Consider the following 20,469-nt stretch of genomic DNA (forward strand, 5'->3'; position numbering starts at 1 on the left):
TAAAATTTGTTAACTTAGCAGTAGCAGTTCAATGCAATACATAATATAGAAGAAGGAGGAAAAAAATAATAAATAAATGAATAAATAAATACAGTGTGTATATATATGTATAGAATAGATTAAACATGCAAAAACAGAAATAATATGTATTTAAAAAGTGAGGTACTGTTCAAGTGTTCAATATCCATTTAGGAATCAGATGGCAGAGGGAAAGAAGCTGTTCCTGACACACTGAGTGTGTGTCTTCAGGCTTCTGTACCTCCCCCCTGAGATGGTAACAGTGAGGAAAGGTCACACCCCAGGGGCTGAAGGTCCTTAATAATGGACACTGCTCCTTGAAGATGTCCTGGGTACTTTGCAGGCTAGTACCCAAGATGGAGCCGACTAACTTTACGACCCTCTGCAGCTTCTTTCAGTCCTGTGCAGTAGCCCCCTCACCCCCACTCCCCATACCAGGCAGTGATTCGGTCTGTCAGAATGCTCTCCACGGTACATCTATGGAAGTTTTTGAGTGTATTTGCTGACAAGCCAAATCTCTTCAAACTTCTAATGACGTATAGACGCTGTCTTGACTTCTTTGTAGCTGCATCGATACGTTGGGACCAGATTAGGTCCTCAGAGATCTTGACACCCAGGAACTTGAAACTGCTCACTCTCTCCACTTCTGATCCCTCTACGAGAATTGGTGTGTGTTCCTTCATCTTACCCTTCCTGAAGTCCACAATCAGCTCTTTCATCTTACTGACGTTGAGTGCAAAGTTTTTGCTGCAACACCACTCCACTAGTTGACATATCTCACTCCTGCACACCCTCTCGTCACCATCTGAGATTCTACATCATCAGTAAATTTATAGATGGTATTTGAGATATGTCCAGCTACACAGTCATGGATATAGGGAGAGCAGAGCAGTGGGCTAAGCACATACCCCTGAGGTGCGCCAGTCAGTGAGGAAATGCTATCACTAATCTGCACAGATTATTGTCTTCCAGTTAGGAAGTTGAGGATCCAATTGCAGAGGGAGGTTCTACAACTTCTCAATCAGGATTGTGGAAATGATGGTATTTGGACCAAAGCTGCCAAACACTCCTCATATGCTAACCCCTTCATTCCCGGAATCATCCTTATGAACCTCCTCTGAATTCCCTCCAATGACAACACATCCTTTCTGAGACATGCGGCCCAAAACTGTCGACAATACTTCAAATGCAGCCTGACTAATGTCTTATAAAGGCTCAGCATTATCTCCTTGCTTTTATATTCTATTCCTCTTGAAATGAATGCCAACATTGCATTTGCCTTCTTTACCACAGAATCAGCCTTTAAATTAATCTTCTGGGAGTCCTGGACAAGGACTTCTAAATCTCTTTGCTCGTCTGATGTTTTAATTTTCTCCCCAGTTAGGTAACAGTCTGAACTTTTGTTTCTTTTACCAAAATGCATTATCATACATTTCCCAACAGTGTATTTCATTTGCCACTTTTTTGCCCATTCTTCCAACTTATCTAAGTCCTGCTGCAATTGCATTCCTTCCTCAGCACTACCTACCCCTCCATCTATCTTCATATCATCTGCAAACTCTGTCACAAAGCCATCAATTGCATTATCCAAATCATTGACAAACAATATGAAAAGTAGTGGTCCCAATACTGAACCCAGAGAAACATCACTAGCTACTGGCAGCCAACCAGGTAAGGCCCCCTTTATAAGGTCCCACTCACTGTCTCCTGCCTTTCAGCCATTCCTCTATCCATGCAATATCTTTCCTGTACCGCCATAGGATTTTATCCTGTTAAGCAGCCTCATATGTGGCACCTTATCAAGTGCCTTCTGAAAATCCAAGTAAATGACATCCACTGCCTCTCCCTTGTTAACCTACTAGTTACTTCCTCAAAGGACTCTAACAGGTTTGTCAGGCAAGATTTCCCTTTGTAGAAACTGACTGATTTTATCATTAGTCTCCAAATACCCCGAAACCTCATCTTTTATAATGGACTCCAACACTGAAGTTAGGCTAACTGGCCTATATTTTCCTTTCTCTGCCTTCCTCCCTTCTTAAAGAATGGATTGACATTTGCAATTTTCCAGTCCTCCGGAACCATGCCAGTATCAAGTGATTCTTGAAAGATCATAACCAATGCATCTGCTATCTTTTCAGCAATCTTTTTTAAAATTCTGGGACATAGTCCATCTGGTCCAAGTGACTTATCCACCTTAAGACATTTGAGTTTGCCTAACACTTTTTCTTTGTAATAGCAAAGGCACTCACTCCTGCTCCCTGACACTCACTGACCTCTGGCACACTGCTAGTGTCTTCCACAGTGAAGACTGATGCAAACTCAATGGGCCAAATGGCCTAATTCTGCTTCTTAGGGTCTAAGCATTATGCGAATGCAACTCAAACAGAATCCAAACATCTTGCTAATTGAGAGGGAGGGTTGCTTTAACATTATAATAAAACACATCGATGGAGTACGACAAACAGTTTTCAAACAGAGCACAGGCCTGAGCAGTAGTCAGAATCACAGAAACAGGCCTTTCATCCCATGTCATTCATGATGACGAAGATTCCCATCTGAACTAGTCCCGCTTTTCCCAAATTTGGCCCATATCACTTATGTATTTCATTCTATGTACCTGACCAAGTGTCTTATAAATGTTGTTAATGTACATGCTTCAACCATTTCCTCTGGCAGCTCATTCCATAGACAGACCATCCTCTGGATGAAAAAGTTTCCCTTCAGGTGCCCATTAAACCTCTGCCCTTTCACCTTAAAACTATGCTCTCTGGTGGTTGATTTCCCAGCTCTGGAGAAAAAAACGCTGTGCACTTGCCCTGTAAATACCCCTCGTGATTTTATATACACTTCCAGGCGATCACTCTATATTCCCCTATGCTCAAAATAATAAAGATTCAACATGTTCATCCTTTCTCTTTAACTCAGTTCCTGAAGTCCCAACCAAGGTCTTAGGGTTAGTATGGGAAGGAGGCAACATTCTCTAACATTAAAAGCACTTAAAGATAAAGGCCAAGAGTGGTTTAGTCAGGGTAGGAGTCTCACAAGCCTTCCTAAAGAGAAGAAAGGCTTCTCCTGCTCTGTGCGGAAACTTCAGGACACTGCGAGGAGATAACTTGTCAGAAGTTCTTTAGAACACTTGAACCGATTCAGGACTTTTCTGGAGAAGCTGGGGTCCTCGTGTACATCAAGTTAAGTCAAATCACTTTTATTGTAATTTTGACCATAACTGGCATAGTAAAAATGAGACAATGTTTTTCAGGACCATGGTGTCACATGACACAGTACAAAAACTAGACTGAACTACGTAAAAAACAACACAGAGAAAACGACATGAGACTACAGACCTACCCAGGACTGCATAAAGTGCACAAGACAGTGCAGGCATTACAATAAATAATAAACAAGACAATAGAGGGCAGTAAGTTGGTGTCAGTAAAGACTCTGGGTACTGAGGAGTCTGATAGCTTGAGGGAAGAAACTGTTACATAGTCTGGTCATGAGAGCCCGAATGCTTCAGTGCCTTTTCCCAGATGGCAGGAGAGAGAAGTATTTGTATGAGGGGTTCATGGGGTCCTTCATAATGCTGTTTGCTTTGTGGATTCAGCATGTAGTGTAAATGTCCGTGATGGCGGGAAGAGAGACCCCGTTGATCTTCTCAGTTGACCTCACTATCCGCTGCAGGGTCTCGCGATCAAAGATGGTGCAATTTCCGAACCAGGCAGTGATGCAGCTGCTCAGGATGCTCTCAATACAACCTCTGTAGAATGTGATGAGGGTGGTGGCAGGGCTGGGAGATGGACTTCCCTCAGCCTTCACAGAAAGTAGAGACGCTGCTGGGCTTTCTTTGCTATGGAGCTGGTGTTGAGGGACCAGGTGAGATTCTCCGCCAGGTCAACACCAAGACATTTGGTGCTCTTAATGACCTCTACCGAGGAGCCGTCGATGTTCAGCGGGGAGTGGTTGCTCTGTGCCCTCCTGAAGTCAACAGCCATCTCTTTTGTTTTGTTCACATTCAGAGGCAGGTTGTTGGCTCTGCACCAGTCCATTAGCTGCTGCCCCTCCTCTCTGTAAGCTGACTCGTTCTTGCTGTTGAGACCCACCATGGTCATGTCATCGGCGAACTTGATGATGTGGTTCAAGCTGTGTGTTGCAGCACAGTCGTGGGTCAGCAGAGTGAACAGCAGTGGACTGAGCACACAGCCGTGGGGGGCCCCCGTGCTCAGTGTGATGCTGTTGGAAATGCTGCTCCCGATCCGGAAGTTAGGTATTTCTGAATTTGTATGTGAGAGAGTTCAGGAATCTGAAAGAGCACGCTGAGGTAGGAAGTACAGGAACAATCTAGGTATGTATCCCCAAAGCAGTGAAAGGTGAATGGGGAACATAAAGCAGGAATCCAGTCTTTAGAATATTCAAACCCGCAGGCCAGAGCTGTTCAAGATGACAGGAATGGGACAGAGTTGTAGCAAGATGGTTCACTAGTGTGGTTAGAGAAGGTTTAAACTAAAGTGATAGGTTTGTCGTCAGGGGCACATTACAACAGAAAAAAAGAACAGGTCACAACCTGTGACCAGTACTGCACCACAAGGATCAGCACTAGGCTCTCTGCTATTTTCATCTATATCAAAAATCTGGATGGTAGTGTTAACATGGTTGATGGATTTGTAGATGACACCAAGGCTGGTGGTGTAGTGAGCAGTGAAGAGGATTAACTAAATTTAAAGGGATATCTAGACCTATGGGGAAGTAGGCCAAGAAATGGCAGATAGAATTTAACTCAGCAAGTTTGCTGATGATACTAAGCTGGGTGGCAGTGTGACGTGATGAGGATGTTAGGAGAATTCAGGGTGACTTAGATAGGCTGAGTGAGTGGGCAGATACTTGGCAGATGACGTTTAATGTGAATAAGTGTGAGGTTATCCACTTTGGGAGTAAGAACAGGAAGGCAGATTATTATCTGAATGGTGTAGAGTTAGGTAAGGGAGAAATACAAAGAGATCTAGGAGTACTTGTTCATCAGTCACTGAAGGTGAATGAGCAAGTGCAGCAGGCAGTGAAGAAGGCTAATGGAATGTTGGCCTTCATTACAAAGGGAATTGAGTACAAGAGCAAGGAAATCCTTTTGCATTTATATAGGGCCCTGGTGAGACCACACCTGGAGTATTGTGTACAGTTTTGGTCTCCAGGGTTAAGGAAGGACATCCTGGCTATAGAGGAAGTGCAGCGTAGATTCACAAAGTTAATTCCTGGGATGTCCGGACTGTCTTACACAGAGAGGTTAGAGAGACTGGGCTTGTACGTGCTGGAATTAAGGAGATTGAGAGGGGATCTGACTGCAACATATAAGATTATTAAGGGATTGGACAAGATAGAGGCAGGAAATATGTTCCAGATGCTGGGAGAGTCCAGTACCAGAGGGCATGGTTTGAGAATAAGGGGTAGGTCATTTAGGACAGAGTTAAGGAAAAACTTCTCCCAGAGAGTTGTGGGGGTCTGGAATGCACTGCCTCAGAAGGCAATTGAGGCCAATTCTCTGGATGCTTTCAAGAAGGAGCTAGATAGGTATCTTATGGATAAGGGAATCAAGGGGTATGGGGACAAGGCAGGAACCAGGTATTGATAGTAGATGATCAGCCATGATCTCAAAATGGCAGTGCAGGCTCAAAAGGCCGAATGGTCTACTTCTGCACCTATTGTCTATTAATCTCAGGTGTTGCACCAGGGCAGGATTGGCACAGCAAATGGTAGGACGTTGGTCAGACCCCACATGGAGAACTGTGCTCAATTCTGGTCGCCTCACGACAGAAAGGATGTGGAAACCATAGAAAGGGTGCAGAAGAAATTTACAAGGATGTTGCCTGGATTGGGGAGCATGCCTTATGAAAACAGTTTGAGTGAACTCGGCCTTTTCTCCTTGGAGCGACGGATGATGAGAGGTGACCTGATAGAGGAGTACAAGATAATGAGAGGCATTGATCATGTGGAAAACCAGAGGCTTTTTCCCAGGGCTGGAATGGCTAGCACAAGCGGGCACAGTTTTAAGGTGCCTGGAAGTAGGTACAGAGGAGATGTCAGGGGTAAGTTTTTTACGCAGAGAGTGGTGAGTGCATGGAATGCGCTGCCAGCGGTGGTGGTGGAGATGGAAATGATAGGGTCTCTTAAGAGATTCCTGGATGGATACATGGAGCTTAGAAAAATAGAGGGCTATGGGTAAACCTAGGTAGTTGTAAGGACATGTTCAGCACAGCTTTGTGGGTTGAAGGGCCTTTATTGTGCTGTAGGTTTTCTGTGTTTCTATGACCCTGGGTAATGTAGAACAGAGAGACATAGGGTTGTCAGTACATAGCTCTCTTAAAGGGGAGACACTGGTAGACAGGTGGTGAAGAAGGTGTTTGCCTTATCAGACAGGGAATTGAGTACAGGAGGTGGGATATCATGTTACAGATGTACAAGCTGTTAGTGAGGCCACACTTGGAGTTTTGTGTGTATTCTATTACAAGAAGATGCCTGTATAATCACTCTCCATTAGGGCTATCTGGGACATCACCCTCCATCACAACAAATGCCTTTATCATCATTCTCCATCACAACTAGATGCCTGTAATATCATTCCCCATCTGGACTGCTTGTAATGTCATTCTCCATTACAGCTGACCATATAGTACTCTCCATCAGGGTTATCTGAGACGTTATTCTCCATCACAACTAGATTCCTGTAGTGCCACTCTCCATAAGGGCTGCCTGTAAATTCACTCTCCATCACGACTCTCCTTCAGGACTGCCTCTAATGCCACTCTCCATCTGCACGTCTGTAACATCACTCTCCATCAGGGCTGCCTGTAACATCGCTCTCCCTCAGGATCGCCTGTAACATCACTCCCCAGCAGGACTGCCTGTAACATCACTCCCCAGCAGGACTGCCTGTAACATCACTCTCCCTCAGGGCTGCCTGTAACATCACTCCCCAGCAGGACTGCCTGTAACATCACTCTCCCTCAGGGCTGCCTGTAACATCACTCTCCCTCAGGACTGCCTTTATCATTGCTCCCCAGCAGGACTGCCTGTAACATCACTCTCCCTCAGGGCTGCCTTTATCATTGCTCCCCAGCAGGACTGAGTGTAACATCACTCCCCAGCAGGACTGCCTGTAACATCACTCTCCCTCAGGACTGCCTGTAACATCACTCCCCATCAAGGCTGCCCGTAATATTATTCTCCATCAGAGAAGCCTGTAACATCACTCCCCAGCAGGACTGCCTGTAACATCACTCCCCAGCAGGACTGCCTGTAACATCACTCCCCAGCAGGACTGCCTGTAACATCACTCCCCAGCAGGACTGCCTGTAACATCACTCTCCCTCAGGGCTGCCTGTAACATCACTCTCCCTCAGGACTGCCTTTATCATTACTCCCCAGCAGGACTGCCTGTAACATCACTCTCCCTCAGGGCTGCCTGTAACATCACTCTCCCTCAGGGCTGCCTTTATCATTGCTCCCCAGCAGGACTGAGTGTAACATCACTCCCCAGCAGGACTGCCTGTAACATCACTCTCCCTCAGGACTGCCTGTAACATCACTCCCCATCAAGGCTGCCCGTAATATTATTCTCCATCAGAGAAGCCTGTAACATCACTCCCCAGCAGGACTGCCTGTAACATCACTCCCCAGCAGGACTGCCTGTAACATCACTCTCCCTCAGGACTGCCTGTAACATCACTCCCCATCAAGGCTGCCCGTAATATTATTCTCCATCAGAGAAGCCTGTAACATCACTCCCCAGCAGGACTGCCTGTAACATCACTCCCCAGCAGGACTGCCTGTAACATCACTCTCCCTCAGGACTGCCTGTAACATCACTCCCCATCAAGGCTGCCCGTAATATTATTCTCCATCAGAGAAGCCTGTAACATCACTCCCCAGCAGGACTGCCTGTAACATCACTCTTCCTCAGGGCTGCCTGTAACATTGCTCCCCAGCAGGACTGCATGTAACATCACTCCCCAGCAGGACTGCCTGTAACATCACTCTCCCTCAGGACTGCCTTTATCATTGCTCCCCAGCAGGACTGCATGTAACATCACTCTCCCTCAGGGCTGCCTGTAACATCATCTCCCTCAGGACTGCCTTTAACATCACTCTCCATCAAGGCTGCCTGTAATATTACTCTCCATCAGAGAAGCCTGTAACATCACTCCCCAGCAGGGCTGCTGGTAACATCACTCTCCATCATGACTAGATGCTTGTAATGCCACTCTCCATCAAGGCTGCTGTAACATCAATCTCCAACATAACTAGACAGGACTGTTGTAACATCACTCTCTATCAGGACTTCCTGCAATGACACTCTTTATCAGAGCTGCCTGTAACATCACTCTCCAACACGACTAGTTGCTTGTAATGCCACACTCCATTAGGGCTGCCTGTTATGTCATACCCCATCACAACTAGATGCCTGTAGCATCACTTTCCATCAGAGAACACCTTTGTCACAACCATGGATTTGGCAGCGCAGTAGATACGGCAATTTTGTTTGTAAATATGCACGTTTCAGCTAATTATTATTTCATAGTGATAGTATATAACGCCATTCATTCCGTTGTAGTAGTTGTTGAAACTTGGACACAGCAACACTTCGCTGCCTGTTTGCACTCTGCCTTGCCTGAGAAAATTGGACAGTCAAGTCAACTCACTCTGAAGACCAGCGGTATTCATTTTATTCTTAGCTGTTCATTTCAACCACAGTGTAGGCTTCATTTTCCATTTGAGAGGTTTAGTTAACAGCCTTGTTTGGCCTAGTGTTTTGTTTTCTTTTCCCTTTAACACTGTTCGCATTAAAGTCTGTGAACTATCGGCCTGCTTCAGTGTCTCTCACTCTGCACTTGGGCCATATCCGAACTTGGTGACAACTGTAATGTCACTCCCCATCAGGGCTACCTGTATCACCACTGTCCTTTAAGACTGTCTGTGATGTCACCCTCCATCACAACTAGATGCCTGTAGCACTACTCCCACCAGGCAGCCTGAAACATCACTCCCCATTAGGGCTGTCTGTAATGTAAGTCCCTGTGATATCTGTAACATCAGTCTCTGTGATGTCTGTAACATCACTCCATATCACGGTGGCTTGTAGTGTCACTCTCCATTACAACTAGATGCCTGTATCATCACTCTTCACCTGTAATGTCGCTCCCTGTCTGTAACGTCACCCTCTGTTACAAGTAGATGTCTGTAATGTCACTCTCCATCAGGGCAATCTGTAACATCACTCTCCATCAGGGCAGTCTGTAACATCACTCTCCATCAGGGCAGTCTGTAACGTCACGCTCCGTCAGGGCAGTCTGTAACCTCACTCTCCGTCAGGGCAGTCTGTAACGTCACTCTCTATCAGGGCACTCTGTAACATTATTCTCCATCAGGATACGTGTGTAGTCCTGTCCATCACAACTCTATGCATGTAACGTCCCTCCCCGTCTGTAAAGTCACTTTTCATCACAACCAGATGTTTGTAACTTCATTCCTCGTCTATCACATCTCTCCCCATTTGTAAAGTCAGTCCCCATCACAACTGACATCTCATGATGTCTTTAATGTCACCCCCATGAAGTTTGTAACATCACTCCCCGATGTCTGTAACATCACTCCCCGATGTCTGTAACATCACTCCCATGATGTTTGTTGTGTCACTCCCCCAATGTCTGCAATGTCACCACCATGAAGTTTGTAACGTCACTCCCAGTCACAATTTGCTGGCGAATGAGACTCATTAACACTGTTCTAACAATTGAACAGAAAACAGAAGTTGATCTTCAGAAAAGCACCTTACGTTTTCACAAAAATCAAAGAAAATCTTAAAGTCAGGTCCTAATTTTCATGGTACTTCTGAAAACTCTATCTCCAAACATTAGAAACTCATGTCCTTGGAGATTGTTCTTGGGAAACACAAAATGTTGGCATATCAGGCATGTGTTAAGAAGTACAACCATTTTTTCAAAGAGCCAGCACCAGTACCAAATGGCCTCCTCCCGTGTGATCATTGGTAAATGATTCCCTGCAGAATAGAAGGCCACTTTAAGATGATAAGCATTCAAATTCACCTTTGACACAGAAGGGCTCACGCAGCACTGTGCTTGTGCCTGCGCTTCAGGAGTGGTCAGTTCAGATTCAGATTCAGATTCAGTTTATTGTCATTTAGAAACCACGAATGTAATGCAGTTAAGAAATGAGGCAACTTTCCTCCAGAATGATATCACAAAAGCACATGACAAAACAGACGACACCAGAAAATCCACGTAACGTTTGGCAATCCCCAATCCAGAGTCCGGAGAGGCTGCTGCGTATTAATATCGCGCTACCATCTTAGCGCGATCCCAGGAAAGGAGCTCCAATCCTAACAGACGAAACAAGACCAAAAACTAAAGCTACAAGACCTGCACAAAACCACATAATTACAACAGTGTAAACAATACCATAATTGATTAAAAAAAACAGACCATGGGCACAGTAAAAATAGTCCAGAGATGTTAAAAGACTATAAGTTCCAAAGAAACCACCACACAGTTTCCACAAGTCCTCAAGGTCCCGACTGACTTGTCACCCCACGCCAGCGGCGGAAGGGAATACACCCGCTATGGACTTCCACGGCGCTGCTCGACTCAGCCTCGCAAACGCAGCACACACTGACCGCAGCGGACTCCGAGTCCATCGAACTTCCGAGCCTCTGACCATCCCCTCCAGCACAGCTTCTCCGAGCACCATCCTCTGCTGAGCGTATTAAGACGGCCCCACCAACAGCCATCGGCAACGCGACCCCGAGGACTGGGGGCCCGTTCTTCCCAGCAGAGACCCGGACCTCTCAGCAGCAGCAGCAACGAAGGTCTTCCTGGAGATTTCCAGATGTTCCTCCGTGCTCCCACATCCGTTTTTCATCTGATTATGATTGCGCACGGCACCCCTCTTCACAAATAACAGATAATCAGCTCCGGACTGGCCGCTGCAAGCTGCATCATGCCGCCATCTTGGATTTTCACCATTGAGAATGGTGAAGAATTTGAAAGGATTTTTGTGTCTGAGCCATGTCTTAGAGCAGGGTTGCACACCATATAATTAAACAAAAGCCTGCTGAATAGACAACAAAATGGTAGCTCTTTGCCTGCCCAAACATTTCCACTGTGTGCTCTGCAACGACACGAGACATAAACGGACACTGTAGGGGAATCTTCACCACCATGAGTATGTCAGATGATTTCACTGTGGAAGGGAATCTCTGTCTGTAAGTGTCAGGGGGTAAAATGCCTATGGTAAATGTGTTGGGACAGGGAGAGAAGAGAGAGTGAGTTCTCTGCTCAGGGAAGCTGCTCTGTGCACACCCCCATGAGGATTGATCCTATGTCTGGGCAGAAGAGAAGGAAAGCTGGAATGATGGTTGTTGGGGAGCTGCCGGCCATTAACATTCCCAAACATTGCTTTAACATCTTTCACATGGAATTCACAGAGCTCATTTACATGGCAAGTCAGCTCAGAGCAGCGAGAGTATGTCAGCGGGTTGATCCCAATCCCTGACTCATTCCCAACATCTTTTCAAGTTATGGGAATAAAGTACACGGCTGCATGGGTGTTTAGCACCCGATGCAGTCCAGCTAAAGGATCTCAACCCAAAACAACACTGTCATTTTCCTCCATGGATACTGCCTGACCATCTGAGGTCCTAGGCTGCTTCGTGAGTTCCTCTTTTAGTGTTGTCAGCACTTGGAAAGTTTACAGAACTCTTGTATCTATAAGGAAATGCATGTGGTGCAGCACTATCGTGGGCCACTGACCTCCCTGTAAAACCAAACCTGCCCACCAGTGTTCAGGAGAGCTGGTCTCCCCATAACGAACTGTACAATGCAGCCAGTTTCTCCTAAGCCCACTGTCATGTGAGCAGAGCAGCACTGTGGGGAGAGAGCATCAGGTAAGAGAAAACAGCAGAAAGTATTTGTCACCTCTGCTCTTGTTTGAGCTCGGGGTTAAATAATATTGACACAGAACTGGGCCCCAGCCAGAGTTGGTGCTAAGGTCCCTGTCACTCTCTGGTGTTACCATGTACTAATATGGGCCAAGAAGAAGGGCTGCAACAATCACTGAAATAAACATAAAGTCACTCACCTCTAGACATGGTGGCTATTGTTTGTCAAAGTGAATCCAGCATTCCGTGTACCATGATTAAGGAAGCAGAAACACTTGGGGAAAGCAGCAGTCCAGCTGTTGTTTTAAAGAGCTTTCCGGAAGAAATAATGTGATCTTCCTTGTCTGAGCTCTTGCTGAGTCATAATCACTTCTTCCACCCCACTGTTGTCATCTTAGTCCAAAGATCGGTAAGCAAACCTGTCCATCCACTCTCTCCAAATCTGGTATGTGATTCTACGAAAAAGATTAAAATCAGAGCATGTATATGTAGACAAATCTGATAAAAACTCAATTCACATCTGAACTGGATTGAAAAGTTGTAAAAGCCGCAGAAATGGTCATGAGTTTTCAAAACATTCTTAGATCTGCTTCACCCTGTCACTATGACAATGATGGAAAGTTTCTGCAGTTGAACAATACTTGCTGCTTCAGGCAGGATTCTACCCCTATCCTCTGAAAGACCCCCAGCAGCACAATTTCCCAGCTATTCAAAATGAATCTGTGAAAATTATCAGCCATTAATTTTAAGACATAAAATGTAATAGAACCCAATGTTTTTAATATAAACAGAATAAGAAAATCAATTCATTAAAGACTTGATAAGGGATTCCTTTGAAACCAATGATAAGAAGTTGTGTACTCTGCACATGTTTAGACTCAGTTAAAGATTTCTGCAATATTTTAGGGGAATTATCTTTTTCCAATTAGACCCAAAGTCTTTTTCCTGAAATGTTTCCCTGAATTTTAACTATGTCAGTGTACAACACCCTGCTTGTAATGGGTGAACCAACAACAACAAAAAAAATAGATTTCTGAGAAATTACGAAGATAATTGCTATAACATCATAATGCATCGCAGCAAGTCATCGGCAAGTCACAGAGCTGTGCAGTGCTGAAGCAGACCCTTTAGGCCATCTCTTCCATGCTGACCAAACAATATTCCCGTTGCTGCCCACATACCTGCCAAACACCTTTCAATCATTGTAATTGTACTCACCTTTAACACTTCTTCTGCCAGCTCGTTGCACAAACCCACCACCCTCTGTGTGGAAAAACTTGTCCCTTAGCCCATTTAAAACTTTCCTGTCTTCTGCCTCCTTTTCTTCTTAAAGAGTGGAGTAACATTTGCTATTTTCCAGTCCTCTGGAACCATTCGAAAACCTAGTGATTCTTAAAAAATCATTACTAATGCCCCAGTCTCTTCAGCCACCTCTTTCAGAACCCTGGGGTGTAGTCCGTCTGGTCCAGGTGACTTATCTCCTTCAAATTTTCAGTTTCCCAAGCACCTCCTCCATAGTAATAGCAACTATATTACTTCTCCACCAACACTCTCAAATTTATGGTATTCTGCTAGTGTCTTACACAGTGAAGAATGATGCAAAATACTTAAAGAGCAAACATGAGGAAATCTGCAGATGCTGGAAATTCAAACAACAACACACACAAAATGCTGGTGGAACACAGCAAGCCAGGCAGCATCTATAAGGAGAAGCGCTGTCGATGTTTCGGGCCGAGACCCTTCGTCAGGACTAACCGAAAGGAAAGATAGTAAGAGATTTAAAAGTAGTAAGGGGAGGGGGAATTGTGAAATGATAGGAGAAGACTGGAGGGGGTGGGATGAAGCTAAGAGCTGGAAAGGTGATTGGCGAAAGTGATACAGAGCTGGAGAAGGGAAAGGATCATGGGACGGGTGTGGTGAACTACATATACCTGCCTGGACATCCCCCCCGCCCCCTGCTGACTGCTCCTGTGGCTCCTCCCACAGGCCCCTGTATAAAGGCGATTGGAGGCACTGCTCCTCCCTCAGTCTCCAGGATGTTGTGTGATGGTCTCTTGCTGCTGATAGTGCTCTGCCTTCCAGCTAATAAAAGCCTATCTCTCGCCTCACGTCTCCAAGAGTTATTGATGGTGCATCAATTTTATTAGCTGGAATTTTAAAACATGGAGAGTATTTTACGTCCAGAAAAATTGGACTTGGATCCTCAAGCTCCAGAAGCAGCTCTTGCCTTTGAACTCTGACTTGCATGCTTCCAATCATACCTGGAAGAGATTCCTGTGACTGAGCCTGCTATCATGCACAAAATCCTCCTCTCCAGGGTCAATTCGAGGGTATACTCCCTCATCAGAGACCTGCCGACCTACCAAGGGGCACTGGACGCCCTCAAAAGACAGTACCTGCGGCCGGTGAACACCGTCTACGCAAGACATCACTTAGTGACACGGTGGCAGCGGGCCGTAGAGTTGTGCAGTGAGTTTGTCCAGGCCCTACAGACACTCATGCAGGCCTGCGACTGCAGGGGACTGACGGCGGAACAGCATGTGGAGCTCCTGGTACGAGACGCCTTCGTTACAGGGATCAGGTCAGTGTACGTGCACCAGCGGCTGCTGGAAAACACCGATCTTACCTTACGCTCGGCGATCGAGCTGGCCGACACGCTGGAAGGCTGCTCTGCACAATGCTGATGCTGTCCAGCCGCGCGATCTTCTGCCGGCCCCGTGGACGCCACAGACCCCGCCACCCGGCCAATCGACCTCAGCTGCTGCCACTTGCGAGTCTGTGAACTCCCTGCAACCCTCCGGCAAATCAACCACAGCTGCTGCCAGTCGCAAGTCTGTGAAGTGTTACTTCTGCGGACTCGAAAAGCACCCCTGAAAACGCTGCCCGGCCCGAGAAGCGACCTGCTCCAGCTGCGGGAAGAAGGGCCATTTCGCCAAGGTCTGTAAGTTCAAACCACGAGCGGGGTTGAGCAGTGCCGTGTGCGAGGCATAGGAGTCACCATCTTTGTCGGCGCCACCTCACCCCGCCTCCAACCCACGGGTGCTTACCAAGCATCAAGATGGCGATTCAACTCTGGCCTCCGTAACCCTCGACCAAAGCGCCCCACACCAGCTTGCAAGGTCAATGATGGACATCCTGGTGGAGGGGCACAGGACTAGCTGCCTGTTTGACACGGGCAGCACTGAGAGTTTTATTGACCCGGACATGGTGCAACGCTGCGGACTCGTGACACAGCCGGTAAGCCAGAGGGTCACCTTGGCTTCTGGGTCGCATTCCACAGACATCCGGGGGGGTTGTGTAGCAACATTGGTGGTGCAGGGCACAGAACATCGGGATTTTGCGCTACTGGTCATGCCTCAACTGTGTGCGCCTGTGCTATTGGGGCTGGACTTCCAGAGCCATCTCAAAAGTATGACTATGGCATATGATGGGCCCCTCCCACCACTCACTGTCAGGAATCCTCAGTTTGATGGGACTTCGCCATATACCCCGTTACTGCACACACACACACACACCGACCCACACATCCCACCCAGCGCCATGCTGACAGCTGCGCTACTGACACCATTTGCAGCCTCTCCATCCTCAAGATCCCTCCCCCACCGCTGTTCGCCAACCTGACCCCCAACTGTAAACCTGTGGCAACTAAAAGAAGGAGGGACAGCGCGGGGGACAGGGCCTTCATTAAGTTGGAGGTGCAGTGGCTGCTCAGGGAGGGGATCATTGAGCCAAGCACAAGTCCTTGGAGGGCCCAGGTGGTTGTTGTTCGGACCGGGCAGAAAAATGGGATGGTCGTGGACTGTAGCCAGACCATCAATAGGTACATGCAGCTTGACGCGTACCCCCTACCCCACATCGCGATATGGTCAATCAGATAGCTCAGTACAAGGTGTACTCGACCATAGATCTGAAATCCGCTTACCACCAGCTCCCCATCCGCCCGGAGGACCGCCCCTACACCACCTTCGAGGTGGGCGGCAGGCTCTATCACTTCCTGCACGTCCCCTTCGGTGTCACAAATGGTGTCTCGGTCTTCCAGAGGGAAATGGACCGGATGGTGGACTAGTGCCAACCGAAGGCCACATTTCCATATCTGGATAACATCACCATCTGTGGTCGCGACTGGCCAGATCACGACACCAACCCCCAATGATTTTTCCAAGTGCCTGAAGCTCTGAACCTTACCTATAACAGGGACAAGTGTGTGTTCGGAACCACCCGACTCACTATCCTTGGGTATGTCGTGGAGAACGGGGTCATTGGCCCTGATCCAGATCATATGCGCCCCCTGTTAGAACTCCCTCTTCCCACCACCCTCAGAGCCTCAGACAGTTCCTGGGCTTCTTTTCCTATTATGCCCAATGGGTCCCTCATTACGCAGACAAGGCCAGCCCCCTGGTCAGGTCCACCGCATTTCCACTTTCAGCCGAGGCCCACGCGGCCTTCAGCCGCATTAAAGGGGACATTGCCAAAGCAACAATGCATGCGGTGGACAAGACCATTCCCTTCCAAGTAGAGAGTGACGCCTCCGACTTCACGCTGGCTGCTACCCTCAATCAGGCAGGCAGGCCAGTGACATTCTTCTCTCGTACCCTTCAAGGCCCTGAAATTTGGCACTCCACGGTGGAGAAAGAAGCCTAGGCCATAGTGGAAGCTATTAGGCACTGGAGGCACTATCTCGCCAGCAAAAGGTTCACCTTGCTGACTGACCAGCGCTCAGTTGTGTTCACGTTTAGCAACCAACAGTGGGGCAAAATCAAAAATGATAAAATTTTGCAGTGGAGAATAGAACTCTCCACCTACAACTATGATATCCTGTACCAGCCTAGAAGGCTCAATGAGCCCCCTGATGCCCTATCCTGGGGAGCGTGTGCCAGCGCACAGTTTGACCAGCTGTACGCCCTCCATGCAGATCTTTGCCACCCGGGGGTCACCCGATTTTACCATTTCGTGAAAGCCTGGAACCTGCTGTACTCCCTTGAGGACATCAGGACGATGACCAGGGACTGCCAAATCTGCGCTGAGTGCAAACCGCACTTCTACCATCCTGAAAAGGCGCAACTTATCAAGGCCACCCACCCCTTTGAGTGACTGAGTGTTGACTTTAACGGCCCCCTTCCCTCCACCGACCGCAATGTCTACTTTCTCAACATAATCGATGAGTACTTGCGGTTCCCCTTTGCCATCCCCTGCCCCGACACCACTGCCATGTCCGTCATAAACGTCCTGCGCCAGCTCTTCACTCTGTTCGGATATCCCTGCTATATCCACAGTGATAGAGGGTCCTCCTTTATGAGTGATGAGCTGAGCCAGTACCTGCTGGCTAGGGGCATTGCTACTAGTCGGACCACAAGCTATAATCCCTGGGGAAATGGACAGGTGGAGAGGGAGAATGCCACAGTGTGGAAGGCCACACTTTTAGCCCTTAAGTCAAAAGGGTTGCCGGTCTCTCAATAGCAGGAGGTCCCCCCCCCCCCCCAGGCACTCCACTCCATCCGCTCCCTGTTATGTACGTCCACCAACGCCACCCCTCATGAGCGCCTATTCTCTTTTCCCAGGAAGTCTGCCACTGGGACCACCCTACCGGCTTGGCTGACATCCCCAGGGCCAGTGCTGCTCCGGAAACATGCGAGGAGCAATAAATACTCCCCGCTGGTCGAGAGGGTTCACCTACTACATGCGAACCTTCAGTATGCCTACGTGGTCTTACCTGATGGGCGGGAGGACACGGTCTCCGTCCGCGACCTGGCGCCCGCAGGAGCAGCAGACCACTACCCCGAACACTCCACGGTAACTATGAACCCTGTACCCACCCAGGTGTATACCCACCTGACACTGCGCACACCAAGCCCTACACAGACTCCTCACTCCCATATCGGGCGCCTCGCACATGCATGAGGGATCACTGATGCCTAATGGGCTGACACCTCAAGTCGGGCCGGAACCAGCACAACCACCGTCTCCGGTGCAATCACCACCGGTGCTTCGTAGATCGCAGCGACAGGTTCGACCACCTGATAGACTTAACCTGTAAATATACTTGTAAGATACTTCGCCCCATGGGGACTTTCTTTTAAAACAAGGGGGGGGGGGTGAATGTGGTGAACTACATATACCTGTCTAGACATGCCAGCCCGCTGACTGATCCTGTGGCTCCTCCCACAGGCCCCTGTATAAAGGTGATTGGAGGCACTGCTCCTCCCTCAGTCTCCAGGATGTTGTGTGATGGTCTCTTGCTGCTGATAGTGCTCTGTCTTCCAGATAATAAAAGCCTATCTCTCACCTCACGTCTCCGAGAGTTATTGATGGTGCATCAACGGGAGGCCTCAGGAGAAAGAAAGGTGGGGGAGCACCAGAGGGAGATGGAGAACAGGCAACCAACTAAATATGTCAGGGATGGGGTAAGAAGGGGAGGAGGGGCATTAATGGAAGTTAGAGAAGTCAATGTTCATGCCATCAGGTTGGAGGCTACCCAGCTGGTATATAAGGTGTTGTTCCTCCAACCTGAGTTTGGATTCATTTTGACAGTACAGGAGGCCATGGATAGACATATCAGAATGGGAATGGGATGTGGAATTAAAATGTGTGGCCACTGGGAGATCCTGCTTTTTCTGGCGGACAGAGCATAGGTGTTTAGTGAAACGGTCTCCCAGTCTGCGTCGGGTCTCACCAATATATAAAAGGCCACACCAGGAGCACCGGACGCAGTATACCACACCAGCTGACTCACAGGTGAAGTGTCGCCTCACCTGGAAGGACTGTCTGGGGCCCTGAATGATGGTGAGGGAGGAAGTGTAAGGGCAGGTGTAGCACTTGTTCCGTTTACAAGGATAAGTGCCAGGAGGGAGATCGGTGGGAAGGGATGGGAGTGGACAAGGGAATCCCTGCGAAAAGCAGAAAGAGAGGGGGAGGGAAAGATGTGCTTGGTAGTGGAATCCCATTGGAAGTGGCAGAAGTTACAGAGAATTATACATTGGACCTGGAAGCTGGTGGCGTGGTAGGTGAGGACAAGGGGAACCCTATCCCGAGTGGGGTGGCAGGTGGATGGGGTGAGGGCAGATGTGCGGGAAATGGGAGAGATGCGCTTGAGAGCAGAGTTGATGGTGGACGAAGGGAAGCCCCTTTGTTTAAAAAAGGAAGACATCTCCTTTGTCCTGGAATGAAAAGCCTCATCCTAAGAGCAGATGCGGCGGAGACAGAGGAATTGTGAGAAGGGGATAGCATTTTTGCAAGAGACAGGGTGGGAAGAGGAATAGTCCAGGAAGCTGTGAGAGTCTGTAGGCTTATAGTAGATATCAGTAGATAGGCCGTCTCCAGAGATGGAGACAGAAAGATCAAGAAAGGGGAGGGAGGTGTCGGAAATGGACCAGGTAAATTTGAGGGCAGGGTGAAAGTTGGAGGCAAAGTTAATGAAGTTGACGAGCTCAGCATGCGTGCAAGAGGCAGCGCCAATGCAGTCGTCGATGTAGCGAAGGAAAAGAGGGGGATGGATACCGGTATAGACTTGGAACATGGACTGTTCCACAAAGCCAACAAAAAGGCAGGCATAACTGGGACCCATACAGGTGCCCATGGCTACACCCTTGGTTTGGAGGAAGTGGGAGGAGCCAAAGGAGAAATTATTGAGAGTAAGAACTAATTCCGCTAGACGGAGGAGACATCAACAACTTCTCCAGCTCTGTATCACTTTCACCAATCACCTTTCCAGCTCTTAGCTTCATCCCACCCCCTCCAGTCTTCTATCATTTCGCATTTCCCCCTCCCCCCACTACTTTCAAATCTCTTACTATCTTTCCTCTCGGTTAGTCCTGACGAAGGGTCTCAGCCCAAAACGTTGACAGCGCTTCTCGCTATAGATGCAGCTTGGCCTGCTGTGTTCCACCAGCAATTTGTGTGTGTTGTTATGCATAATACTTATTTTCTTCACTTTTTCTTTGTCTCCCATTACTACCTCTCCAATGTTATTTTCCAGCAGTCTGATATCCACTCTCACCTCTCTTTTATTCTTTATTTGAAAAAAACACTTTTGGAATCTGTGGTAAACTATGTATACCTGTCTGGACACGCCCCTCTGCAGACTGCTCCTGTGGCTCCTCCCACAGACCCCTGGATAAAGGCGATTGGAGGCACTGCTCCTCCCTCAGTCTCCAAGATGTTGTGGTCACATTTGCAGCTAATAAAAGCCTATCATTTGCCTCCCGTCTCCGAGAGTTATTGATGGTGCATCAGAATCTTCTTTGATATTATTGACGAGCTTGACTTTCATATTTCATCTTTCCGCTCCTTACAGCTTTTTTTTACATTTTTTTCTACAAATTCCCTCCCTTGAAATCCAACACCAACCTGATTTTCCCAATATACCTGCATATTGAAATCCCCCTTGACTATCATAACATTGCCGTTATTTTCTATTTCCCATTGAAATTTTTATCTCACATCCTGGCCACTGCTCAGAGGCCTGTACTGTATCTAATTCCCATCACAGTCTTTCTACCTTTCCAAGTTCTTAA

The 20,469-nt window shown here is 47.7% G+C and overlaps 1 protein-coding gene across 3 annotated transcripts in view; it reads right to left on the bottom strand.

The window, feature by feature from the left end:
• The window catches only part of LOC132377645 (6-phosphofructo-2-kinase/fructose-2,6-bisphosphatase 4-like), a 178,660-nt gene that overhangs the window by 113,951 nt on the left and 44,240 nt on the right, over positions 1-20,469 (bottom strand). For all 3 annotated transcript variants that reach the window (XM_059943833.1, XM_059943834.1, XM_059943836.1), the window contains one exon: positions 12,160-12,414. In XM_059943833.1, the coding sequence (XP_059799816.1) occupies positions 12,160-12,169 (10 nt within the window). In that variant the 5' untranslated portion in view covers positions 12,170-12,414. The remainder of the gene's footprint in view (positions 1-12,159; positions 12,415-20,469) is intronic.

Source organism: Hypanus sabinus, chromosome 19 (assembly GCF_030144855.1).
Source record: "Hypanus sabinus isolate sHypSab1 chromosome 19, sHypSab1.hap1, whole genome shotgun sequence".
NCBI classification, from domain to species: domain Eukaryota; kingdom Metazoa; phylum Chordata; class Chondrichthyes; order Myliobatiformes; family Dasyatidae; genus Hypanus; species Hypanus sabinus.